The 27,513-nt window shown below is 40.0% G+C and overlaps 3 protein-coding genes and 2 long non-coding RNA genes across 23 annotated transcripts in view; 3 read left to right on the plus strand and 2 right to left on the minus strand.

Annotated features, from left to right (window-relative positions):
* Positions 1-4,048: 4,048 nt before the first annotated feature.
* LOC143005498 (uncharacterized) lies at positions 4,049-16,847 on the plus strand. 3 transcript variants are annotated; one of them, XM_076156952.1, is made up of 10 exons: positions 4,049-4,387; positions 4,820-5,113; positions 5,661-5,729; positions 5,920-6,231; positions 6,774-6,833; positions 14,107-14,208; positions 14,609-14,649; positions 14,783-14,852; positions 14,925-14,965; positions 15,056-16,846. In XM_076156952.1, exons 1-10 carry the CDS (start codon positions 4,075-4,077, stop codon positions 15,146-15,148), a joined length of 1,395 nt encoding a protein of 464 aa, XP_076013067.1. In that variant the 5' UTR covers positions 4,049-4,074; the 3' UTR covers positions 15,149-16,846. The 3 variants fall into 3 exon arrangements, with proteins under 3 accessions (XP_076013067.1, XP_076013068.1, XP_076013069.1); XM_076156953.1 differs by lacking the exon at positions 5,661-5,729 and having other exon boundaries at positions 15,056-16,847; XM_076156954.1 differs by lacking the exons at positions 14,107-14,208; positions 14,609-14,649; positions 14,783-14,852; positions 14,925-14,965; positions 15,056-16,846 and adding an exon at positions 7,190-7,471.
* Positions 6,844-7,543, minus strand: LOC143005509 (uncharacterized). The gene is made up of 2 exons (XR_012964036.1): positions 7,459-7,543; positions 6,844-6,959 (listed from the first exon to the last, which is right to left on the minus strand). It is a non-coding gene; the product is annotated as an uncharacterized LOC143005509 (long non-coding RNA).
* A 292-nt stretch (positions 16,848-17,139) lies between the features above and the next one.
* Positions 17,140-27,513, plus strand: part of LOC143005496 (uncharacterized) — a 51,578-nt gene continuing 41,204 nt past the window's right edge. For all 17 annotated transcript variants that reach the window (XM_076156933.1, XM_076156934.1, XM_076156932.1 and 14 more), the window contains exons 1-4: positions 17,140-17,284; positions 17,399-17,419; positions 17,583-17,873; positions 18,075-18,368. In XM_076156933.1, the coding sequence (XP_076013048.1) occupies positions 17,233-17,284; positions 17,399-17,419; positions 17,583-17,873; positions 18,075-18,368 (658 nt within the window). In that variant the 5' untranslated portion in view covers positions 17,140-17,232. The remainder of the gene's footprint in view (positions 17,285-17,398; positions 17,420-17,582; positions 17,874-18,074; positions 18,369-27,513) is intronic.
* LOC143005507 (uncharacterized) lies at positions 20,060-20,228 on the minus strand. The gene is made up of 2 exons (XR_012964034.1): positions 20,148-20,228; positions 20,060-20,108 (listed from the first exon to the last, which is right to left on the minus strand). It is a non-coding gene; the product is annotated as an uncharacterized LOC143005507 (long non-coding RNA).
* On the plus strand, positions 24,110-27,138 carry LOC143005503 (uncharacterized). The gene is made up of 7 exons (XM_076156959.1): positions 24,110-24,257; positions 24,372-24,392; positions 24,556-24,708; positions 24,996-25,172; positions 25,915-25,950; positions 26,242-26,322; positions 26,945-27,138. Exons 1-7 carry the CDS (start codon positions 24,206-24,208, stop codon positions 27,064-27,066), a joined length of 642 nt encoding a protein of 213 aa, XP_076013074.1. The 5' UTR covers positions 24,110-24,205; the 3' UTR covers positions 27,067-27,138.

Consider the following 27,513-nt stretch of genomic DNA (forward strand, 5'->3'; position numbering starts at 1 on the left):
ACTTCTGCAAATGGTATTTGTGGCAGTGTGTCAGTTAAGTGAGACAGTCTCAGTGGACGAGTTGTGGACAATGGCCAGGGTCGGATTTCTGACTGGGCGGCTGGTGTTAATCATCTTCATCTGTGAGTAAAAACTTGTACTCTATTCTTTGTCTTTCGGGTCTATCATGTACTGTCAAATGACATTTTCAACTTAAAAATGTAACAAAATTCTATTTACCTTACATAACATCAACCCGGTCTACTGTTTACTGTCTTATTACAGTGTGCAGTACAAAATTTCATTTTTAAATTGCAGTTAAAGCCAAAGTAGAAATAATAAAGTAGGTTGTTGAATATGTTCCTGAATTGTGTTGTTTTTTTCAAAAACAGGTGCAGAAATGAAAACACAAGGTCAGTCCCTGTTTTTTTACAGCCTGCTCATGAAAGGTGTACTGTTACCATATTGTGTATGACTATGCAGCAATACAGCCTGACGTTAATACATGTTTACCTCTAAACCTGCAGCTCTAGATGCACCTAATCTGGCAGTGTCCTCCACCATCATCAGAGAAACAGACCACGTTACTCTGACCTGTGAGCCTCCACTTGTTTCTGTGGAACGCTGTTATTTCTACATTGATGGGACGCCTGCACCTTTCCCTGACCCCTCCTGTAAGCAGACACAGCCTGGGACTCAGCTGCTGTTATCGCAAATAAAAGTCCACCTGCTGAAGTTGATGTGAGCTGTTTTTACACTGACAACAGAAGATCTCCATCTCCACACAGTCACAAATCCTCCATCATGATACAACGCAAGTGACCTGCTACCCCAGTGTATCTGACATACAGCACCTGCATCAGTGAACCCAGTGGCCTTCAGTGTGGAGGTTTGAATACACAAGTGACATTTAGTGAATAAATAGATAAATATATTCTGCTTCAGTGTTTCATTAGTCCATCTATCGTCATACTCAAACCATTGTTCTCTAAAACACAAATGGTTAAATTTCCCAGGCGTTCCTCCTCTTCCTGCTCCTGGACTGACAGTAAGTCCCAGAGTCATCACAGAGAGCGACTCGGTCACGTTGAGCTGTCAGACTCCATCATCTGCTCCTAACGTTCAGTGTTATCTCTACACAGCGAGGACGAGACACATATGGAGAGCACCGTCTTGTCAGCAGAGTTTTACAGGGACTGAGCTGCTGCAGAGATCACAGCAGAGTTCACCTGCTGTAGTTGATATGAAGTGTTATTATACTGTACAACAAGGCTCTGTAACTTCTCCATGGAGAGACATCTCCTCCATCACCCTGCAAGGTGAGAGAGCTGATCTAGTATCATTTTGTCATTTGTTGTAGTTTGTTAGTTACAGTGTCTGCAGTAGCGGCACATACTGGAGACACACATATGAGGGAGATGCAGTAATTCATGAGAAAAGTGACATCTATTGTCAAGTCCCATTTCCTTTAGGGTTAATCTCAGTTTAGTTCAGTCCTAATTCCTCCTCCAGTGATCAGCCATCACTGTGCAAGGTGAGAGATTCTGATCCATTATCATTTTATCATTTGTTGTCATTATGATGTTATATGGATCAAAGTGCCTTGCTCGAGGGCACTAGGGAATGTGTTGAGAAAAAGATCTCCTGCACTTTCCTGGATTACTCAGGATATCAGCTAGTATTTACCTTCACTGTATTCTGATTAGTTGTTGTTTAACGAAGATTCGCCCTTTGTGACAAACTTTGTATTCTTGTAGATCAAAAGCCGACATCACTGGTAATACACACGTCACACAACATCACAGTGTTATTCATACAGTCATATTCATGTAGTGTACTAAATTATTTCCCCCTTCTGTTGTAGATTATTATGATCATGGAGGAGCGGTAATACAATAATGCAACACAATACAATAATGTTCACATTCAAGTCACCGACAATAATCAAACATTTTTTCTGCAAACCATATCAGAGTTGATTATTGAAGTCAAACTTAACATTTTTCAGGCTTTGTTCCCATCAACTCAGTTTCCATTTTGGTTTGGTTATAATGACTTTGTCAGTGACTCTGCACTCTCTCTCTCTCTTTCTCTCTCTCTCTTCTCTCTCTCTCTCTCCCCCTCTCTCTCTCTCTCTCTCTCTTCCTTTCACCTCTATCTTGTCCAAGAATTTACCAGCAGGTGGCGATGACATTTGCAGTGTGGTGATCTTTGAACCTGTCATGGACTTTCCAATTGGCGAGCTGCATTTCACTGACGCCTCCCTTCTTGTACTTAGTATTTCATAGATTATGGATGTATACGTGACACACATGACAGGATTTATTCTGTGTGTTGGGCTGTAGAGTTTATTGTAGAGTTTATTGCCAGAGATGATTATATTGATGATGCTGTTCACATCATGATGACGTTTCAATGCTCCCAGTTCCATCTTCATATATATTTTCAGTTCGTAATTGTTTTTTCTATTTCATCTCGTGCATTTTCATATTCATATTTCATTTAATTGTTCTCTGTACATGCTGGTGTTAAGCCAGAATCTGTTATTGTTTTATCATTGTTAAGCCAGAATGTGTTTCCTTTATAATTTAGGCTCACTTGCTCTCCTTTGTTTATTATTATTACTTCAGCATATTGAATGTATGCTTAACCTATGTATACACTGTCCACACAAATGACCATTACCTGAAAATCCTCATCAATAATAAAAATTCATACTAATAAATATTATACCAATATTGCAGTGGGGCTCTTGTTTAACCACACACACACACCACTCTGTTGCTCAGCGCCTCACCAGCATTCTGCGCTCACAATTTCCCACTAATGTTTTTCACTAACTTCTTCTTTAGACTTCTGAACAAACAAACTAATTTACATCAATATTTTGATGTGCAGTTTGTGTCCTGTGATTATGAAGACAAAACATTGTGACAAACATCAAAATGTCACCAAATAACATAGTGTGGTTTTATTAATAAAAAAAAATTCACAACACATATTCCAAAACTGAAAAGTACGGAGGAAGACAGTTTGAGTGTCTGCTGGTAATCTCGATTACATTTGGGAAGCAATAGCACAAAAATCCAACACTTTTCTTCAGCATCTCTCTCCTAAAGGCACAGACGGACCTAGACACTGACGCTAGGTGGCAGCACAGAGCGCGCACACGTGAGCCGACAACAGACAGAAAAGGGGGTTTAAACATATACGTTTATGTATTCTTTGTGGTGATTATGACTTTTTATTAATTGGATGTTTGTATGATAGCGTGTTTAATACAGTTGTGCTCAGTCCTCCATACTGCTGTAAGGGTTTCCCCGTTGTTTCTGTGTGTGAGTGGAGCTGAGGACGGCCGCGGTCTCCGCCATGGCCTCACTTCCATCTGCCATTGCAGGTGCCATTTCTAATATCTCATAGAATTATAAAATAAACAACAACAGACAACAATAGAATCATTTCCATATCATGACCAAGGTGTGTAAAAGTGAATAAACCTTTCTTCAGCAAATGACTTTCTCCTCCTATTAGATAACACATATGTTTAATTAGTTATTTGTTTATTGCTCTGATCTATTTTGTTGCATTAGTGTATTTTATGACCTCATAAGTCATTATTATTCATGAGGACCATGTGTTTCTTTTTCACTTCCTATGCCTGCTGTGGGTTCTACTTGCGGCGAGGTTTGTCAGCGGCGTCTAAGCCAGTGTGACTGCAAAGTGTCAAAGTTCTCACAGTCAGAGAGTCGGCAGATGATTTCTGGACGATGGCTGTATTCAGGTTTATGGCAGAGCAGCTGTTGTTATTGATCTTCATCTGTGAGTAAAAGCTTTTATTTAGTTTTTGTGATCCATCCTGGTATTTCACAACAAAATTAGACAGTGTGATTTATTTACTGTATTTTATTTCTTCTAACACTTTTCCAACTACAGACTCTGAAGTCACAGTGCAAGGTTGGTCACTTCTTTTGTACAGCATGTAAGCCTATGAGGCACTAAGATGCCACCACTCAGTTTATATTGTATAGTTACACAGCAATGCAATGCTTACAACTGATCATTAGGCACAAACATCTGAAGTACAGTATATAATACATGTTTACCTCTAAACCTGCAGCTCTAGATGCACCTAATCTGGCAGTGTCCTCCACCATCATCAGAGAAACAGACCACGTTACTCTGACCTGTGAGCCTCCACCTGTTTCTGTGGAACGCTGTTATTTCTACATTGATGGGACGCCTGCACCTTTCCCTGACCCCTCCTGTAAGCAGACACAGCCTGGGACTCAGCTGCTGTTGATCGCAAAAAAAAGTCTACCTGCTGAAGTTGATGTGATGTGTTATTATGCTGTACAACAAGGCTACATCAATTCACCATGGAGCGACAAATCCGCCATCACTGTGCAAGGTGAGAGAGCTAATCTAGTATCATTTTGACATTTGATGTAGTTTCTTGGTATGCTCTTGGCACACACGCACACACGCGCACACACGCGCACACACACACACACACACACACACACACACACACACACACACACACACACACACACACACACACACACACACACACACACACACAGAGTTTATTATTCTGTCTATGATTCTTGTATCCAATCAGTTTTTCACATCACTCATGTAACACAAATCTGTTACTTTGAATCAGAGGATTCAAGATAATAAGATCATTTTCAAATACATTGACTGTGAATAGGATTTCTGTGAATAACTTAAGTTACACAGCTGCATCAGAATCTGCTGGACATTAATGTGAAATGTTGTTATGCTGTTAAACAAGACAGGGCTAGGTTTTCTAAAACACAAATGATTGTATTCCGAGGCGTCCCTGCTCCTGGACTGACAGTAAGTCGCACCGTCATCACAGAGAGCGACTCGGTCACGTTGAGCTGTCAGACTCCATCACCTGCTCCTGACGTTCAGTGTTACTTCTACACTGCGAGGACGAGAGACATATTGAGTGAGGCGTCTTGTCAGCAGAGTTTTACAGGGACTGAGCTGCTGCAGAGATCACAGCAGAGTTCACCTGCTGGAGTTGCTGTGATGTGTCATTATGCTGTACAACAAGGCTCTGTAACTTCTCCATGGAGCGACATCTCCTCCATCACCGTGCAAGGTGAGAGAGCTGATCTAGTATCATTTTGTCATTTGTTGTAGTTTCTTGGTATGCAGTTGGCACACACACACCCGCACACACACACACACACACACACACACACACACACACACACACGCGCACACACACACGCACACACACACACACACACACACACACGCACACACGCCCGCACACACACGCGCACACACACTTGCGCACGCACACACGCGCGCACACACACACGCACACTCGCGTGCGCACACGCGCACACACACACGCGCACACACACACACACACACACACACAGTTTATGATTCTTGTCTCTAATCAGTTTTTCACATCACTCATGTAACACAAATCTGTTATTTCGTATCTAGGATTCAAGATAATAAGATCATTTTCAAATACATTGACTGTTGTTGGGATTTCGGTGAAAAACTGAAGTTACACAGCTGCATCAGAATCTGCTGGACATTAATGTGAAATGTTGCGTTGCTGTTAAACAAGACACTGTAACTTGAGAGATTCTGATCCGTTATCATTTGATCATTTGCTGTCATTTCAGCTTCCACACAACCAGCAAAACCCGGACACACACACATAAATGAGGGGAGTGCAGAAAAGGGAGGTAAAGGTGAGTTTACTCTGTGGGTGTTGATCATTTTGAACACACAGTCTTTGTGTTTCATGTCACACACTAACCTCAGCTGAAACACAGCTGCATTAGAATCTGCTGGATGTTGCATATCTGCATATGAGGTTACTTGAGTGAATAAAGTTACATTACTGTGTGTTTTATATGTTTCCACAAATTACTGTTGTAGGTGAAAAGCCAGAGATGAGCTGTCAACACTTTGAGGGTGAACATGTTGTCATGATTTGCTCTCTTCCTGGATCTGCCAAACCTCACACCGTGTGTAACTTCTACGTTGGAGAAGCACGTTCTCCAGTCGGAACACAAACCATCAGGGACAAAGTTTCAGCATCTAATAAGTGGTTCTGCCAATTCTATGTCCAAATCGCTGATTTGCTGAGAGATCTGCGTTCTGTTCAACCAAAAGTTGCCAGCTGTGATTACAGTTTAGAAAGTGAACCCAACTCTGTGTCTGCCCGTAGTGATGAATGCAGCTTAACTGGTAAGTCACAGAAGACTTGATACTCATGCTACAGGGATGCACACAACACATTCAGTCACAATGAGGAGTTGATAGACAGTGAATTGTGACTGATGTGTTATTCAAGGCAAACATCGTATTTGGAGTCTGAGCTGGTACAGTATATTCATTTATGAGAAATGTACCAAAGTCATACACTTAAACCAAGCAGCTTTGAAGCACATTGAGCTTTTACTGCATATTTGACCACTGTGTTTATAGGCTGTCATGTTTTGTGAGAGAAGAGCTCACACAAACATTACAGGAAGAGGCTTTATCTACACATTTAAACCTGACATGAGACCATGTTTTATGATGACTGCACAAAAAGAGTGTGAAGACGTCTGAATGGTGGAATGTGGAGTGAAGGCTGGAGTCATGTGGCAGAATCTGGAGATCAGAATTTTGATTCCTTCAAAAGTTAGGATCAGACATGTATGAGCAGTCTTTATGTCAGTGATGTGCTGAACATAAACATGCCTGTTTATCTGAACACACCAGAAACCAAATCCATCTTCTTGTAGGTATCTGGGAAAAAGAGTCCAGCAGGCTCCAGACGATCCAAACACCCACTATGAGCACAGGTAGACAGTGTGTGTGTGTGTGTGTGTGTGTGTGTGTGTGTTTGTGTGTGTGTGTGTGTGTGTGTGTTTGTGTGTGTGTGTGTGTGTGTGTGTGTGTGTGTGTGTGTGTGTGTGTGTGTGTCCAACCTTTATTGTTGACTTCATGCAGCTGTCATGACTGAGATCAGTACCTACACAACTCCAGGTAAATTAAAGATCCTTATTACTGTGTGTGTGTGTGTGTGTGTGTGTGTGTGTGTGTGTGTGTGTGTGTGTTTTGATCAGGTGATGAGATATTATGAAATTAGAAGATGTGTTTTGTGCTTTGTTGAATTTTTTTGAAATGTATTTTGTGTCTTCACCTGGTCTGATGACAGCTGGTGGTTTTGGTGAAGCAGCCACTTCTGTTCCTGCTATGGAAGGATCATCACACAACAAGATCACAGAGAACTTTGAAAGTAAAAGTTCTGCTTCCTATTGAATATAATGAAATGTCTGATGAAGATTTGTTTATTCACCATGATTGTTGAACCACATAACAGTCTTAGTTCTATTTCTCTTTCCATCTCTCTTAAGAATCCAGCTCCAGGTGACATAATAACAGTGTTTGAAGAGTCAAACATGTCTTTCAGAAGACGTTTCTAACCTTTATTGTTTTCTGTCTTCATGCAGCTGTCATGAGTGAGATCAGCACCTACACAACTCCAGGTAAACTATAGATCCTTATTACTGTGTGTGTGTGAGTGTGTGTGTATGTGTGTGTGTGTGTGTGTGTCTGTGTGTGTGTGTGTGTGTGTGTGTGTGTGTGTGTGTGTCTGGATCAGGTGATAAGATATTAAGAAATTAGAAGATTTTGTGGAAGGTTTTGTGTTTTGCTGAAGCAGCCACTTCTGTTCCTGCTTTGGAAGGATCATCACACAACAAGATCACAGAGAACTTTGAAAGTAAAAGTTTTGCTGCCTATTGAATATAATGAAATGTCGAATTAAGTTTTTGAAGAGTCAAACATGTTTTTCAGAAGATGTTTCCAACCTTGATTGTTTTCTGACCTTCTCCTTATTACTGCATTACAATGATGATTATATTGTTTTGAATGGTTAAGATGACTTTGTATATTAACTATTAGGTCTCCATGGTCATCAGCTGACGACTAGTTCTTACTCCTTTGCTGTAACTCCATTTAATCCAGCTTCAGGTCACTTTCACATATTGTGTGTGATTTAAATCAATATGCTTTTGATTTTGAAAGCTTTTGGTTAACACTTTTTTAAGCTTTGCCTGTGATTGGGTGAATAACAGTGCAAAATGTGAAAAAGAATATAAAATTTGAAATCGGAAACTGGTCAAAGTTCAATTACTATTATCATATTTATCTTGCCAATTTTGATGACTTCTTTACCACATTAGTAAGTAGGAAACATTAGTTTCTGTAGGAGCAGTGTGCATTAATACGGCCTTAACCAACTTCAACAGTATCTCAGGTTTAAAAATTCATGACCTCTATGCCAGTTTTCATATGTGTTGGTAATGTGGTGGCAGAGGCACAGTGTGAAAATATCACCTCTCTCTTTACTGTTATCGTCTATAGAAGTGAAACTGATCTTTGCTGTTGCTCAACAGAGAATCAGACATGGAGGCTGGTGACATTCACCGCCGTTTGTCTCATGACTGTGAGCATCAGCTTGCTGGGATCAGCTCTGATCTATCACCAAATAAGGACGGGTAAGAACTGTGTTCACTAAAGCTTCACTAAAACACATAGGGACCATTCATAGATTATTGTATAGCAAAATATAAAACTATACTCACCAAAGCAATGCTGTTCTTCATCATTGTGCTGACAACTGATTTTTTTAATTTTTCAGAAAAACAGACCAAGAGGTAAGAAGTCTTGAAAACTCTCATGCTAACTCTTTCACATTAATGCACTAAGTCACATTCATAGTCACATATGTTCACTTTTGCCAGTCAGGCAGGATTAAGAATTATGTGCTAATTATGATGTTATATGGATGGAGGGTTAAACTGCCTTGCTCGAGGGCACTAGGAAATGTGTTGAGAAAAAGATCTCCTGCACTTTCCTGGATTACTCAGGATATCAGCTAGTATTTACATTCACTGTATTCTGATTAGTTGTTGTTTAATGAAGATTCGCCATTTGTGACAATCTTGACCCCCTTTGTGTTCTTGTAGATGGAAAGCCGACATCACTGGTAATACACACGTCACACAACATCACAGTGTTATTCATACAGTCAGGTTCATGTAGTGTACTAAGTTCTTTTCCCCTTCTGTTGTAGATCATTGTAACCATGGAGGAGCGGTAATACAAAAATGCAACACAACACAATAATGTTCACATTCAAGTCAACGACAATAATCATTTAATCAATAAACATTTGTGCTACAAACCACATCAGTTGATTATTGAATTTCAAATTTTAAAATTTTCAGGCTTTGTTTCAATCAACTCAGCTTCCATTTTGGTTTGATTATAATGACTTTGTCTTGGATGAAGTGAATCTCTCTCTCTCTCTCTCTCTCTCTCTCTCTCTCTCTCTCTCTCTCTCTCTCTCTCTCTCTCTCTCTCGCTCATCAAAGGATTTACCAGGAGGTGGCGGTGACATTTACAGTGTTGTGATCTTTGAACCTGTCGTTGACTTTTGATAATGTAGAAACATCTCTCATATGAACAACTCAGTTCACATCATGATGACGTTTCAATGCTCCCAGTTCCATCTTAATATATATATTCAGTTCTTAATTGTTTTTTCATTTCATCTCATGCTTCCATTTAACAAGACATTTTCATATTGATATTTCATGTAATTGTTCTCTGTACATGCTGGTGTTAATCATTGTTTAGGCAGAATGTGTTTCCTTTATAATTTAGGCTCACTTGCTCTCCTTTGTTTATTATTATTTTTACTTACCCTATGTATATGCTGTCCACACTAATGACCCTTACCTGCAGATCCTCATCAATAAATTAATTAATAATAATAAGTATATTACCAATATTGCGGTGGGGCTCTTGTTTAACCACACACACACCACTCTGTTGCTCAGCGCCTCACCAGCACTCTGCTCACAATTTCCTACCAGTGTTTTCCACTAACTTCTTCTTCAGACTTCTGAACAAACACACACATTTACATTGACAACATTTGTATGATGTGCAGTATGTGTCCTGTATTTCTGAAGACAAAACATTGTGACACACATCAAAATGTCACCAAATAACACGGTGTGGTTATATTTTCAAAACTTCACTTTAAGAATACAGATTTATGACAGCAACACATATTCCAAAACTGGGAAGTACAGAGGACGACAGTTCCAGGGTCTGCTGGTAATCTCGATTACATTTGGGAAGTAATAGCACAAAAATCCAACACTTTTCCTCAGCATCTCTCTCCTAAAGGCACAGACGGACCTAGACACTGACGCTAGGTGGCAGCACAGAGCGCGCACACGTGAGCCGACAACAGACAGAAAAGGGGTTTTAAACATATACGTAATCGATCTAATGTTCTTCTGTGCGTTCTTTGAGTTGGTGGTGAATCAGGAGGAAAAGATGAATTGAAGTCTTCAGATGAGTTTATTGTAGTAACGATGGACAGCTGCTGGGAACCTTCTCCTACATGCGATGGAGGAAGAGAACCCCGAAGTCACCGGACATTTCGCCTATATCGTGCTAAGTGGGGCGTTCCCATAGCATTATAATTCATTGATGACAATGTAGTTTAACTGTAATCGATTGGTGAATCAACTTCCAAAAAGGCGGCACTTAAGATTTGAACTGAGAATTAGTAGGGGGGGAGTGAAATGCATACAAATTAAAAAAAAAATTCACAACACATATTCCAAAACTGAAAAGTACGGAGGAAGACAGTTCCAGTGTCTGCTGGTAATCTAGATTACATTTGGGAAGCAATAGCACAAAAATCAAACACTTTTCTTCAGCATCTCTCTCCTAAAGACACAGACGGACCTAGACACTGACGCTAGGTGGCAGCACAGAGCGCGCACACGTGAGCCGACAACAGACAGAAAAGGGGTTTAAAAATATACGTTTATGTGTTCTTTGTGGTGATTATGACTTTTTATTAATTGGACGTTTGTATGATAGCGTGTTTAATACAGTTGTGCTCAGTCCTCCATACTGCCGTAAGGGTTTCCCTGTTGTTTCTGTGTGTGAGTGGAGCTGAGGACGGCCGCGGGGTCCGCCATGACCTCACTTCCTGCTCCGGATGTTGGGGGCGGAGCTAAACCCAAAGTGACTTCACTCTGACTGCTATGAATGAAGCTCAAAGTTACAAAAATGAATTCAAAACACAAAGGATAAAAACACAATTTGGTGATCATCCACTTTCACTGGTCGTCATGATAACAACGATTCTAATCTCTCAGTTATATTACAAATGTACTTTAAATGTTTGGCAATGTTTGTCACATTTGCGGTGCCATTTGCTTATATCTCAGAATATATATCAGAATTATACAATAAACAGCAATAGACAAAAAAAGAATTATTTCCATATCATGACCAAGGTGTAAAAGTGAATAAACCTTTCTACAGCAAATGACTTTCTCCTCCTATTAGATAACACACATGTTTAATTAGTTATTTGTTGATTGCTCTGATCTATTTTTGTGCATTACTGTATTTTATGACCTCATTAGTCATTATTATTCATGAGGACCATGTATTTCTTTCTCACTTCCTATGTCTGCTGTGGGTTTCCTGGCGGCGAGGTTTGTCAGCGGCGTCTGAGCCAGTGTGACTGCAAAGTGTCAAAGTTCTCACAGTCAGAGAGTCGGCAGATGATTTCTGGACGATGGCTGTATTCAGGTTTATGGCAGAGCAGCTGTTGTTATTGATCTTCATCTGTGAGTAAAAGCTTTTATTTAGTTTTGTGATCCATCCTGGTGGCTGATTTGAGCAAAATGTATCTAATTGATCATTTATCTTCACCACTGTGCTGTTATCAATGTGTTTGTTACAGTATACTCATTTATTTCACAATAACATTAGACGGTGTGAGCGATTTATTTATTGTTTTTATTTCCTCTAACACTTTTCCAACTACAGATTCTGAAGTCACGGTGCAAGGTTGGTCTCTTCTTTTGTACAGCATGTAAGCCTATGAGGCACTAAGATGCCACCACTCAGTTTATATTGTATAGTTACACAGCAATGCAATGCTTACAACTGATCTTAAGGCACATACATCTGAAGTACAGTATATAATACATGTTTACCTCTAAACCTGCAGCTCTAGATGCACCTAATCTGGCAGTGTCCTCCACCATCATCACAGTAACAGACCACGTTACTCTGACCTGTGAGCCTCCTTCATATGTTTCTGTGGATCACTGTTATTTCTACATTGATGGGACGCCTGCACCTTTCCCTGACTTCTCCTGTAAGCAGACACAGCCTGGGACTCAGCTGCTGTTGATTGCAAAAAAAAGTCTACCTGCTGAAGTTGATGTGATGTGTTATTATGCTGTACAACAAGGCTACATCAATTCACCATGGAGCGACAAATCCGCCATCACTGTGCAAGGTGAGAGAGCTAATCTAGTATCATTTTGACATTTGATGTAGTTTCTTGGTATGCTCTTGGCACACACACACGCACACACGCGCACACACACACACACACACACACACACACACACACACACACACACACACACACACACACACACACACACACACACACACACACACACACACACACACACAGAGTTTATTATTCTGTCTATGATTCTTGTATCCAATCAGTTTTTCACATCACTCATGGAACACAAATCTGTTACTTTGAATCAGAGGATTCAAGATACTAAGATCATTTTCAAATACATTGACTGTGGTTAGGATTTCGGTGAAAAACTGAAGTTACACAGCTGCATCAGAATCTGCTGGACATTAATGTGAAATGTTGTGATGCTGTTAAACAAGACACTGTAACTTGAGAGATTCTGATCCGTTATCATTTGATCATTTGCTGTCATTTTAGCTTCCACACAACCAGCAAAACCTGGACACACACACATAAATGAGGGGAGTGCAGAAAAGGGAGGTAAAGGTGAGTTTACTCTGTGGGTGTTGATCATTTTGAACACACAGTCTTTGTGTTTCATGTCACACACTTACCTCAGCTGAAACACAGCTGCATTAGAATCTGCTGGATGTTGCATATCTGCATATGAGGTTACTTGAGTGAATAAAGTTACATTACTGTGTGTTTTATATGTTTCCACAAATTACTGTTGTAGGTGAAAAGCCAGAGATGAGCTGTCAACACTTTGAGGGTGAACATGTTGTCATGACTTGCTCTCTTCCTGGATCTGCCAAACCTCACACCGTGTGTAACTTCTACATTGGAGAAGCACGTTCTCCAGTCAGAACACAAACCATCAGGGACAAAGTTTCAGCATCTAATAAGTGGTTCTGCCAATTCTATGTCCAAATCGCTGATTTGCTGAGAGATCTGCGTTCTGTTCAACCAAAAGTTGCCAGCTGTGATTCCAGTTTAGAAAGTGAACCCAACTCTGTGTCTGCCCGTAGTGATGAATGCAGCTTAACTGGTAAGTCACAGAAGACTTGATACTCATGCTACAGGGATGCACACAACACATTCAGTCACAATGAGGAGTTGATAGAAAGGGAATTGTGACTAATGTGTTAATTGAGGCAAACATCATATTTTCAGTCTGAGCTGGTACAGTATATTCATTTATGAGAAATGTACCAAAGTCATACACTTAAACCAAGCAGCTTTGAAGCACATTGAGCTTTTACTGCATATTTGACCACTGTGTTTATAGGCTGTCATGTTTTGTGAGAGAAGAGCTCATGTGTATGCCTGCGTGCATGTGCGAGTGTGTGTGTGTGTGTGTGTGTGTGTGTGTGTGTGTGTGTGTGTGTCAGTGTGTGTGTGGGTGTGTGTGTGTGTGTGTGTGTGTGTGTGTGTGTGTGTGTGTGTGTGTGTGCATATGTGTGTGTTTTGATCAGGTGATCAGATATTAAGAAATTAGAAGATATGTTTTGTGCTTTGTTGACTATTTTTGAGAAGTAGTTTTGTTTCTTTCCCTGTGATGGAGCTGTGTGCATTGCTTTACAGTGCCAGAGGAAATACACATGACCCTGCATTAAGCAATTTAATTCTTTGTTTTGATATCTCTTTCCATGCTGTGGTCGAGGTACAGTCAGTAGAAAGCAACTTCTTTCTTGTGTAAATGACGTGATAAGTGGAACTGACCTGTGCTGCTCCAAAAACAGAGAAGGAAACATTGAAGTGGGCGGTTATTGTAGCCGGATGCGGAGTATTTGCTGGCATCATCTTGCTGGGATCGGCTCTCATGTGCATCAAAAGGAGACGCGGTGAGAAGTGTTTGTGTTCAGTAAAGCTGTAACAATGTGTTTCTCCATGTCAGAGTACAATCTCATATTACTGAAGATTCTTATTTCATGGCAAACATGTAAAACAATCACGTTACATACAAACCTCTGAGACTTTTAGATTTTCAGAGCTTTTTTGATTTTTTTTATTTAATAACCACCACACATTACACAAATGCACTGATACCTAGCCACTGGTAATACACACACACAGGCACACACACAGACACACACACAGACACACACACAGACACACACACACACGCACACGCACGCACGGGCCAACGCACACACACACATATTATTCACGATTACATTGTGTCTATTGCATGTGTGTTTGTATCTTAAAGAGTACTGACTTATGTTTCACTTTCTTTTGCAGATGATTCTATGCACACAAGAGCTCTTATTCATGAAGGAGCGGTAAACATTTATCTTTTAGATGCAACATTCAAACCATCTAGTGCGTTTGTGGTGGATTCACAACTATGTTGATATTTAATCATTACATCTGTGTCTTATTCTTCCTCTTCATGCCTCTATGTTTCCATTCCAGACACCATCAGCTGGTAATACTGAACTTTACAGCATGATCACCTCTGTACCTGGAGATGTCTTTCCTAAAGGTGAGCTGATTTGCTGTTGCACGTCTCAGCTCCACAGTTCTGTTATTTGATGCAAACTGCGTTTCTCTCCAGGTTCTGTGGAACTTAAAGGACATGAAGCTGCATATGAGAATGTAAGTGACACACAAGAACACGATTCAGTGGGTTTGTTGTGGTGTAAAGTTTGCTGCCTCTTATTTTTGGTTTCCGTCTTCTTTTTTTAGCCTGACACGTACCACATGTACTGCAGCATCACTGAGGAGCCAGCTGCAGCAGCCCAGACACAGAATGTGTGCAGCACTGTGCAACTTCACTGAACACACAGCTTGCATTTCTCACCAGACATATTTTACTTTGCTGTAATATACAATTATTAATGTATTTCTCCTCTGTACAATTTCCTTCAGTTTGTCACACACACACACACACACACGCACACACACACACACACACACTTGATTAGAAATAATTGATCCCAAAGAGCTAAATGAAGGAAAATACTTCTTTGTTTTTATTCATCAGCTTTGTCAAACTTTGTGATTAAGAGTAAGTGGGTCAACTTGGGAAGTTATGGCTCTTTATGTCTATGAAACATTCTGTCAACATACTGTTTATATTTTTTTTGTTTTACATCATCTGCATTATTCTTCACTTCGGAATGACTTAGGTGGCTAACAAAAACTTTAAATCTTTTAAATAAAAGGCCATCACAGTTCACACATGACAAAAGTGCATTGGACATTCTGCAGGATCGACCCTTGCCTTCATTCCCTCCTTTACAACAAAAAGATAACTGATCTCACTCAGTCCTTAACACGCAGGACTTGTTTTATACTTCAACCTGTGCTCTTGTTTTGTGGTTTAACTGTTAACATACATGTTTCCTTTACTCATTTCTACATACATTCAAGAAAAACATGGTGAACTGTCAGTGGAATGGTCTGCTACGCTCTGCACCAAGTCGCCAAGCACTTCAATGGATTTCACTTTAGTTTTCTGCATGAATGGATATGAGTCTCAGTGTGAAGGTCAAAGATTTCCTCTGAGAGCTCTGCCTGTTGCAGATGATGTGAGCAAATTGATTTTCTGATCAGCCATGTGCTCTATGTGTTTACAAGCATCTTGGTTGTTGGTTAGTTAGTCCACACTGATGTCCATTTTTGGATGATCAATTCATTTCTAATCTACACCACATTAACATCTAGAAGGCATTAGCAGTGTTAAAAACCCTTCTCTCTTTTATCTGGTTTTACAGTGAACATGTTTGATCACAGCCAACAAGGCATCTTTAGTCTTTTATGCAAATAGGTAATAGAGTTATGGAAGTTACACACTGCGTCATGAACGACTGCAAGTTACAACCTGAGAATCCATGGCTTTGCTTGTGAGAAGAATGCGATCCTGACCAGGACTTTATAGTTTCATTACAACCGAGTGTGTGTTTTGAAGCCTCTGTGATAAACACTTGTTTATCATATCATATATCCTTAATCTGTGTCTTTGATACAAGTTGACACTTTAAAGGAGAAGGCGAGAGTGTAAGTCTGCTGTCTCTGTGCTGTCAGTGTTTGTACCTCAGGGTGGAAGGGATGGCACGATTCAGGCTTCTTCCTGTCCTTCTGAAACTTCAGTCTCTGTCAGTTTCAGTGACTCGTTGTGGTCAAAGGTGTTAAGTGCAAAATAAAGCAAACATTCATTAATAGATTCACATCTTCACTACATTGTACTGTGATGCTTTTAGCCTGATGCAAATGTATGCAACTGTTTCATAGAGACGTGGCTAAAAGTGTTGGTACCCTGAAGCATGTACGTATATGTATTCTTTGGAATGATTATGACTTTTTATTAATTGGACGTTTGTATGATAGAGTGTAAAATACCGTTGTGCGGTTGTGAGTCACTTTTCACTCTGACTGTTATGAATATAGTTCAAAGTTACACAAATGAATTCAAAACACAAAGGATAAAAACACAATTTGGTAATCATCTTATTTCACTGGACACATCATGATCCCAATGATTCTTATCTCTCAGTTATATTTTAAATGTACTTTGAAAGTTTAGCAATGTTTGTCACATTTTCAGCGGTGCCATTTGCTCATATCTCGCAGAATAATACAATAAACAACAATTGACAACAGTAGAATCATTTCCATATCATGACCAAGGTGTGTTAAAGTGAATAAACCTTTCTACAGCAAATGACTTTCTCCTCCTATTAGAGAACACGTTTGTTTAAGTACTTATTTGTATATTGCTCATATTTATTTTGGTGCAATTATGTATTTGATGTCTGCTGTGGGTTTCCTGGCGGCGAGGTTTGTCAGCGGCGTCTGAGCCAGTGTGACTGCAAAGTGTCAAAGTTCTCACAGTCAGAGAGTCGGCAGATGATTTCTGGACGATGGCTGTATTCAGGTTTATGGCAGAGCAGCTGTTGTTATTGATCTTCATCTGTGAGTAAAAGCTTTTACTTCGTTTTTGTGATCCATCCTGGTATTTCACAACAAAATTAGACAGTGTGATTTATTTACTGTATTTTATTTCTTCTAACACTTTTCCAACTAGAGATTCTGAAGTCACAGTGCAAGGTTGGTCTCTTCTTTTGTACAGCATGTAAGCCTATGAGGCACTAAGATGCAACCACTCAGTTTATATTGTATAGTTACACAGCAATGCAATGCTTACAACTGATCATTAGGCACATTCATCTGAAGTACAGTATATAATACATGTTTACCTCTAAACCTGCAGCTCTAGATGCACCTAATCTGGCAGTGTCCTCCACCATCATCACAGAAACAGACCACGTTACTCTGTCCTGTGAGCCTCCTTCATATGTTTCTGTGGAACGCTGTTATTTCTACATTGATGGGACGGCTGCACTTTTCCCTGACCCCTCCTGTAAGCAGACACAGCCTGGGACTCAGCTGCTGTTGATCGCAAAAAAAAGTCTACCTGCTGAAGTTGATGTGAGCTGTTTTTACACTGACAACATAAGGTCTCCATCAACACACAGTCACAAATCCTCCATCACCATAAACAGTAAGTGACCTGCTACCCCAGTGTATCTGACATACAGCACCTGCATCAGTGAACCCAGTGGCCTTCAGTGTGGAGGTTTGAATACACAAGTGACATTTAGTGAAGAAATAGATTCATATATTCTGCTTCAGTGTTTCATTAGTCCATCTATCGTCATACTCAAACCATTGTTCTCTAAAACACAAATGTTTAAATTCCCAGGCGTTCCTGCTCCTGGACTGACAGTAAGTCCCAGAGTCATCACAGAGAGCGACTTGGTCACGCTGAGCTGTCAGACTCCATCATCTGCTCCTGATGTTCAGTGTTATTTCTCTACTGCGAGGGAGATAAATATATTGAGTGAGGCGTCTTGTCAGCAGAGTTTTACAGGGACTGAGCTGCTGCAGAGATCACAGCAGAGTTCACCTGCTGAAGTTGCTGTGACTTGTTATTATGCTGTACAACAAGGTTCTGTAACTTCTCCATGGAGTGACAACTCCTACATCACCGTGGAAGGTGAGAGAGCTGATCTAGTATCATTTTGTTATTTGTTGTAGTTTCTTGTAGTTTCTTGGTATGCTGTTGGCACACACACACACACACACACACACACACACACACACACACACACACACACACACAGTTTAATATTCTGTCTATGATTCTTGTATCTAATCGATTTTTCACTCATGGAACATATATCTATTATTTTGAATCAGTGGATTCAAGATAATACGATCATTTTCAAATACATTGACTGTGGTTAGGATTTCTGTGAATACCTAAAGTGACACAGCTTCAACAGAATCTGCTGGACATTAATGTGTAATGTTGTTATGCTGAAAAACAAGAAATTCTGATCTGCTCTCATTTGATCATTTGCTGTCATTTCAGCTTCCACACAACCAGCAAAACCTGAACACACACACATAAATGAGGGGAGTGCAGAAAAAGGAGGTAAAGGTGAGTTTACTCTGTGGGTGTTGATCATTTTGAACACACAGTCTTTGTGTTTCATGTCACACACTAACCTCAGCTGAAACACAGCTGCATTAGAATCTGCTGGATGTTGCATATCTGCATATGAGGTTACTTGAGTGAATAAAGTTACATTACTGTGTGTTTTATATGTTTCCACAAATTACTGTTGTAGGTGAAAAGCCAGAGATGAGCTGTCAACACTTTGAGGGTGAACATGTTGTCATGATTTGCTCTCTTCCTGGATCTGCCAAACCTCACACCGTGTGTAACTTCTACGTTGGAGAAGCACGTTCTCCAGTCGGAACACAAACCATCAGGGACAAAGTTTCAGCATCTAATAAGTGGTTCTGCCAATTCTATGTCCAAATCGCTGATTTGCTAAGAGATCTACGTTCTGTTCAACAAAAGGTTGCCAGCTGTGATTCCAGTTTAGAAAGTGAACCCAACTCTGTGTCTGCCCGTAGTGATGAATGCAGCTTAACTGGTAAGTCACAGAAGACTTGATACTCATGCTACAGGGATGTACACAACACATTCAGTCACTATGAGGAGTTGATAGAAAGGGAATTGTGACTGATGTGTTATTTAAGGCAAACATCGTATTTGGAGTCTGAGCTGGTACAGTATATTCATTTATGAGAAATGTACCAAAGTCATACACTTAAACCAAGCAGCTTTGAAGCACATTGAGCTTTTACTGCATATTTGACCACTGTGTTTATAGGCTGTCATGTTTTGTGAGAGAAGAGCTCACACAAACATTACAGGAAGAGGCTTTATCTACACATTTAAACCTGACATGAGACCATGTTTTATGATGACTGCACAAAAAGAGTGTGAAGACGTCTGAATGGTGGAATGTGGAGTGAAGGCTGGAGTAATGTGGCAGAATCTGGAGATCAGAATTTTGATTCCTTCAAAAGTTAGGATCAGACATGTATGAGCAGTCTTTATGTCAGTGATGTGCTGAACATAAACATGCCTGTTTATCTGAACACACCAGAAACCGAATCCATCTTCTTGTAGGTATCTGGGAAAAAGAGTCAAGCAGGCTCCAGACGATCCAAACACCCACTATGAGCACAGGTAGACAGTGTGTGTGTGTGTGTGTGTGTGTGTGTGTGTGTGTGTGTGTGTGTGTGTGTGTGTCTGTGTGTGTGTGTGTGTGTGTGTGTGTGTGTGTGTGTGTGTGTGTGTGTGTGTGTGTGTGTGTGTGTGTGTGTGTGTTTTGATCAGGTGATGAGATATTATGAAATTAGAAGATGTGTTTTGTGCCTTGTTGAATATTCCTGAAATGTAGTTTTGTGTCTTCACCTGGTCTGATGACAGCTGGTGGTTTTGGTGAAGCAGCCACTTCTGTTCCTGCTTTGGAAGGATCATCAGACAACAAGATCACAGAGAACTTTGAAAGTTCTGCTTCCTATTGAATATAATGAAATGTCTGATGAAGATTTGTTTATTCACCATGATTGTTGAACCACATAACAGTTCTAGTTCTATTTCTCTTTCCATCTCTCTTAAGAATCCAGAGCTCCAGGTGACATAATAACAGTGCATGAATAGTCAAACAAGTCTTTCAGAAGACGTTTCTAACCTTTATTGTTTTCTGTCTTCATGCAGCTGTCATGACTGAGATCAGCCCCAGCACAACTCCAGGTAAACTCCAGATCTTTGTTGCTGCATCAAAACCCTTATTGTTGTATTGTGTTGAATGTTTTTAGTGGCATTATGTTTGAATTCGTTAGGTCTGCCTCGTCATCAGCCGACAACTAGATCTAACTCCTCTGCTGCAGCTCCAGGGACTCCAGCTTCAAGTGAGCAACTTTTCACATGTTTGAAAATAACATGCTATTGGTTTTGAAAGCTTTTGATTGACAATTTTGCAAGCTTGGTCTGTGAATAGGTGTACAAAAGTGTGTTAAGTGGAAAGACAGAATCCACTCTTAAGTCAACACCTGAACTCATTTTGTCCCTGTGATGAGTTGGAGCTGTGTGCATTGCTTTACAGTGCCAGAGGAAATACACATGACCCTGCATTAAGCAATTTAATTCTTTGTTTTGATATCTCTTGCCATGCTGTGGTCGAGGTACAGTCAGTAGAAAGCAACTTCTTTCTTGTGTCAATGACGTAAAAAGTGGAACTGACCTGTGCTGCTCCAAAAATAGAGAAGGAAACATTGAAGTGGGTACTTGTTGTGGCCGGATGCGGAGTATTTGCTGGCATCATCTTGCTGGGATCGGCTCTCATGTGCATCAAAAGGAGACGCGGTGAGAAGTGTTTGTGTTCAGTAAAGCTGTAACAATGTGTTTCTCCATGTCAGAGTACAATCTCATATTACTGAAGATTCTTATTTCATGGCAAACATGTAAAACAATCACGTTACATACAAACCTCTGAGACTTTTAGATTTTCAGAGCTTTTTTGATTTTTTTTATCTGATAACCACCACACATTACACAAATGCACTGATACCTGGCCACTGGTTATACACACACACACACACACACACACACAGACACACACACACACACACACGCACGGGCCAACGCACACACACACATATTATTCACGATTACATTGTGTCTATTGCATGTGTGTTTGTATCTTAAAGAGTACTGACTTATGTTTTGACTTTCTTTTGCAGATGATTCTATGCACACAAGAGCTCTTATTCATGAAGGAGCGGTAAACATTTATCTTTTAGATGCAACATTCACATCATCTAGTGCGTTTGTGGTGGATTCACAACTATGTCGATATTTAATCATTACATCTGTGTCTTATTCTTCCTCTTCATGCCTCTATGTTTCCACTCCAGACATCATCAGCTGGTAATACTGAACTTAACAGCATAATCACCTCTGTACCTGGAGATGTCTTTCCTAAAGGTGAGCTGATTTGCTGTTGCACGTCTCAGCTCCACAGTTCGGTTATTTGATGCAAACTGCGTTTCTCTGCAGGTTCTGTGGAACTTAAAGGACATGAAGCTGCATATGAGAATGTAAGTGTAACACAAGAAACACGATTCAGTGGGTTTGTTGTGGTGTAAAGTTTGCTGCCTCTTATTTTTGGTTTCCGTCTTCTTTTTTTAGCCTGACACGTACCACATGTACTGCAGCATCACTGAGGAGCCAGCTGCAGCAGCCCAGACACATGATGTGTACAGCACTGTGCAACTTCACTGAACACACAGCTTGCATTTCTCACCAGACATATTTTACTTTGCTGTAATATACAATTATTAATGTATTTGTCCTCTGTACAATTTCCTTCAGTTAGTCACACACACACACACACACACACGCACGCGCACGCTCCCAAAGAGCTAAATGAAGGAAAATACTTCTTTGTTTTTATTCATCAGCTTTGTCAAACTTTGTGATTAAGAGTAAGTGGGTCAACTTGGGAAGTTATGGCTCTTTATGTCTATGAAACATTCTGTCAACATACTGTTTATATTCTTCAACATGCATCTTTAGTTTCTCTGAAATGTCTTCAGGAGGAAGTGTCACAATAAAACCACTTCTGCTTCATTTCATTGTTTTTTGTTTTACATCATCTGCATTATTCTTCACTTCGGAATGACTTAGGTGGCTAACAAAAACTTTAAATCTTTTAAATAAAAGGCTATCACAGTCCTGCCACTTGTTTTCATCCATGTACTGCTATACAGTATCTTCTTTTCACACATGACAAAAGTGCATTGGACATTCTGCAGGATCGACCCTTGCCTTCATTCCCTCTTTACAACAAAAAGATAACTGATCTCACTCAGTCCTTAACACGCAGGACTTGTTTTATACTTCAACCTGTGCTCTTGTTTTGTGGTTTAACTGTTAACATACATGGTTCCTTTGCTTATTTCTACATACATTCAAGAAAAACATGGTGAACTATCAGTGGAATGGTCTGCTACGCTCTGCACCAAGTCGCCAAGCACTTCAATGGATTTCACTTTAGTTTTCTGCATGAATGGATATGAGTCTCAGTGTGAAGGTCAAAGATTTCCTCTGAGAGCTCTGCCTGTTGCAGATGATGTGAGCAAATTGATTTTCTGATCAGCCATGTGTCTAAGCCATCAGTCTATGTGTTTACAAGCATCTTGGTTGTTAGTTAGTTAGTCCACACTGATGTCCATTTTTGGATGATCGCTGGCGTGTGGAGGCTCTGGTCACCTGCTGATGAAAGCTGCTATCAGAGGGAGCAGAGCTGCTGCAAGACGACTGGAGAGGCGCGATGCCGATCCACACTCCATGGCATTTTCCTGCAGAAAACACAATTTATTTCTAATCCACGCTACATTAACATCTAGAAGGCATTAGCAGCATTACCTTCTTTCTTTTATCTGGTTGTACAGTGAACATGTTTGATCACAGCCAACAAGGCATCTTTAGTTTTTTATGCAAACACGTAATGGAGTTATGGAAGTTACACACTGCCTCATGCACGGCTGCAAGTTACAAACTGAGAATCCATGGGTTTGCTAGTGAAGAGAATGTGATCCTAACCAAGACTTGCTGTCTCTGTGCTGTCAGTGTTTGTACCTCAGGGTGGAAGGGATGGCACGATTCAGGCTTCTTCCTGTCCTTCTGAAACTTCAGTCTCTGTCAGTTTCAGTGACTCGTTGTGTTCAAAGGTGTTAAGGGCAAAATAAAGCAAACATTCATTAATAGATTCACATCTTCACTACATTGTACTGTGATGCTTTTAGCCTGATGCAAATGTATGCAACTGTTTCATAGAGACGTGGCTAAAAGTGTTGGTACCCTGAAACATGTACGCATATGTATTCTTTGGAATGATTATGACTTTTTATTAATTGGACGTTTGTATGATAGAGTGTAAAATACCGTTGTGCGGTTGTGAGTCACTTTTCACTCTGACTGTTATGAATATAGTTCAAAGTTACACAAATGAATTCAAAACACAAAGGATAAAAACACAATTTGGTAATCATCTTATTTCACTGGACATATCATGATCCCAATGATTCTTATCTCTCAGTTATATTTTAAATGTACTTTGAATGTTTAGCAATGTTTCTCACATTTTCAGCGGTGCCATTTGCTCATATCTCGCGGAATAATACAATAAACAACAATAGACAACAGTAGAATCATTTCCATATCATGACCAAGGTGTGTAAAAGTGAATAAACCTTTCTACAGCAAATGACTTTCTCCTCCTACTAGAGAACACGTTTGTTTAAGAACTTATTTGTATATTGCTCATATTTATTTTGGTGCAATTATGTATTTGATGTCTGCTGTGGGTTTCCTGGCGGCGAGGTTTGTCAGCGGCGTCTGAGCCAGTGTGACTGCAAAGTGTCAAAGTTCTCACAGTCAGAGAGTCGGCAGATGATTTCTGGACGATGGCTGTATTCAGGTTTATGGCAGAGCAGCTGTTGTTGTTGATCTTCATCTGTGAGTAAAAGCTTTTACTTCGTTTTTGTGATCCATCCTGGTATTTCACAACAAAATTAGACAGTGTGATTTATTTACTGTATTTTATTTCTTCTAACACTTTTCCAACTACAGATTCTGAAGTCACAGTGCAAGGTTGGTCTCTTCTTTTGTACAGCATGTAAGCCTATGAGGCACTAAGATGCCACCACTCAGTTTATATTGTATAGTTACACAGCAATGCAATGCTTACAACTGATCATTAGGCACATTCATCTGAAGTACAGTTTATAATACATGTTTACCTCTAAACCTGCAGCTCTAGATGCACCTAATCTGGCAGTGTCCTCCACCATCATCACAGTAACAGACCACGTTACTCTGACCTGTGAGCCTCCACTTGTTTCTGTGGAACGCTGTTATTTCAACATTGATGGGACGCCTGCATCTTTCCGTGGCCTTCAGTGTGGAGGTTTGAATACACAAGTGACATTTAGTGAATAAATAGATTCATATATTCTACATATATTTTTTCATGCTGTACTGTAACTGTTGCACAGTAATTTCCCTCGGAATAATAACATTTCATCTAATCTTATCTTATCTTATCTTATCTTATCTTATCTTATCTTATCTTATCTTATCTTTCTGCTCCTGGACTGACAGTAAGTCCCAGAGTCATCACAGAGAGCGACTCGGTCACGTTGAGCTGTGAGACTCCATCATCTGCTCCTAACGTTCAGTGTTATCTCTACACAGCGAGGACGGGACACATATGGAGAGCACCGTCTTGTCAGCAGAGTTTTACAAGGACTGAGCTGCTGCAGAGATCACAGCAGAGTTCACCTGCTGTAGTTGATATGAAGTGTTATTATACTGTACAACAAGGCTCTGTAACTTCTCCATGGAGAGACATCTCCTCCATCACCCTGCAAGGTGAGAGAGCTGATCTAGTATCATTTTGTCATTTGTTGTAGTTTGTTAGTTACAGTGTCTGCAGTAGCGGCACATACTGGAGACACACATATGAGGGAGATGCAGTAATTTATGAGAAAAGTGACATCTATTGATAAGTCCCATTTCCTTTAGGGTTAATCTCAGTTTAGTTCAGTCCTAATTCCTCCTCCAGTGATCAGCCATCACTGTGCAAGGTGAGAGATTCTGATCCATTATCATTTTATCATTTGTTGTCATTTCATTATCCACAAAACCAGCAAAACCAGGACACGCACACATAAATGAGGGGAGTCCAGAAAAGCGAGGAAACAGTGAGTTTACTCAGTGGGTGTTGATCAAATTGAAATCGAAGTTCCTGACCCAATCAATGAGCCACATCTCTGCTGATGTTGCAGGTTTGAATAGAGGCTCTGATGTTTCTTCTTTTATGAGATTGCTGCCTCAATGCAGTGATGTGCTGAACATAAACATGTCTGTTTATCTGAACACACCAGAAACCAAATCGATGTGTGTGTTTTGCTTCCTACTGAATATAATGAAATGTCTGATGAAGAGTTGTTTATTCACCATGATTGTTGAACCACATAACAGTCGTAGTTTTAGTTCTCCTTCCATCTCTCTTAAGAATCCAGCTCCAGGTGACATAATAACAGTGTTTGAAGAGTCAAACGTGTTTTTCAGAAGATGTTTCCAACCTTTATTGTTTTCTGTCTTCATGCAGCTGTCATGACTGAGATCAGCACCTACACAACTCCAGGTAAACTATAGATCCTTATTACTGTGTGTGTGTGTGTGTGTGCGTGTGTGTGCGTGTGTGTGTGTGTGTGTGTGTGTGTGTGTGTGTGTGCGTGTGCGTGTGCGTGTGCGTGTGTGTGTGTGTGTGTGTGTGTGTGTGTGTGTGTGTGTGTGTGTGTGTGTGTGTGTGTGCGCGTGTGTCTTTTGATCAGGTGATAAGATATTAAGAAATAAGAAGATTTTGTGGAAGGTGTTGTGCTTTGTTGAATATTTTTGAAATGTAGTTTTGTTTCTTCCCCTGGTCTGATGACAGCTGGTGGTTTTGGTGAAGCAGCCACTTCTGTTCCTGCTTTGGAAGGATCATCACACAACAAGATCACAGAGAACTTTGAAAGTAAAAGTTTCACTTCCTATTGAATATAATGAAATGTCAAATTAAGTTTTTGAAGAGTCAAACATGTTTTTCAGAAGATGTTTCCAACCTTGATTGTTTTCTGACCTTCTCCTTATTACTGCATTACAATGATGATTATATTGTTTTGAATGGTTAAAATGACTTTGTATATTAACTATTATGTCTCCATGGTCATCAGCTAAAGACTAGTTCTTACTCCTTTGCTGTAACTCCATTTAATCCAGCTTGAAAGCTTTTGTTTAACACTTTGAAGCTTTGTCTGTGATTGGGTGTACAAGAGTGCAAAATGTGAAAAAGTATAAAAAAAAGTGGAAGCTGGTCAAAGTTCAAATATTATGATCATATTTATTTATCTTGCCAATTTTGATGACTTCTTTACCACATTAGTAAACTAGGAAACATTAGTTTCTGTAGGAGCAGTGTGCATTAATACGGCCTTAACCAACTTCAACAGTATCTCAGGTTTAAAAATTCATGACCTCTATGCCAGTTTTCATATGTGTTGGTAATGTGGTGGCAGAGGCACAGTGTGAAAATATCACCTCTCTCTTTACTGTTATCGTCTAGAGAAGTGAAACTGATCTGTGCTGTTGCTCAACAGAGAATCAGACATGGAGGCTGGTGGCATTCACCGCCGTTTGTCTCATGACTGTGAGCATCAGCTTGCTGGGATCAGCTCTGATCTATCACCAAATAAGGACGGGTAAGAACTGTGTTCACTAAAGCTTCACTAAAACACATAGGGACCATTCATAGATTATTGTATAGCAAAATATAAAACTATACTCACCAAAGCAATGCTGTTCTTCCTCGTTGTGCTGACAACTGATTTTTTTAATTTTTCAGAAAAATAGACCAAGAGGTAAGAAGTCTTGAAAAACTCTCACGCTAACTCTTTCACATTAATGCACTAAGTCACATTCATAGTCACATATGTTCACTTTTGCCAGTTAGGCAGGATTAAGAATTATGTGCTAATTATGACGTTATATGGATCGAGGGATAAAGTGCCTTGCTCGAGGGCACTAGGGAATGTGATGAGAAAAAGATCTCCTGCACTTTCCTGGATTACTCAGGATATCAGCTAGTATTTACCTTCACTGTATTCTGATTAGTTGTTGTTTAACGAAGATTCACTGTTTGTGACAATCTTGACCCCCTTTGTATTTC

This window comes from Genypterus blacodes, unplaced genomic scaffold (genome assembly GCF_046128005.1).
Source record: "Genypterus blacodes isolate CSIRO-AG114 ecotype Tasmania unplaced genomic scaffold, CSIRO-AGI_Gbla_v1 ptg000070l_1, whole genome shotgun sequence".
Lineage (NCBI taxonomy): Eukaryota > Metazoa > Chordata > Actinopteri > Ophidiiformes > Ophidiidae > Genypterus > Genypterus blacodes.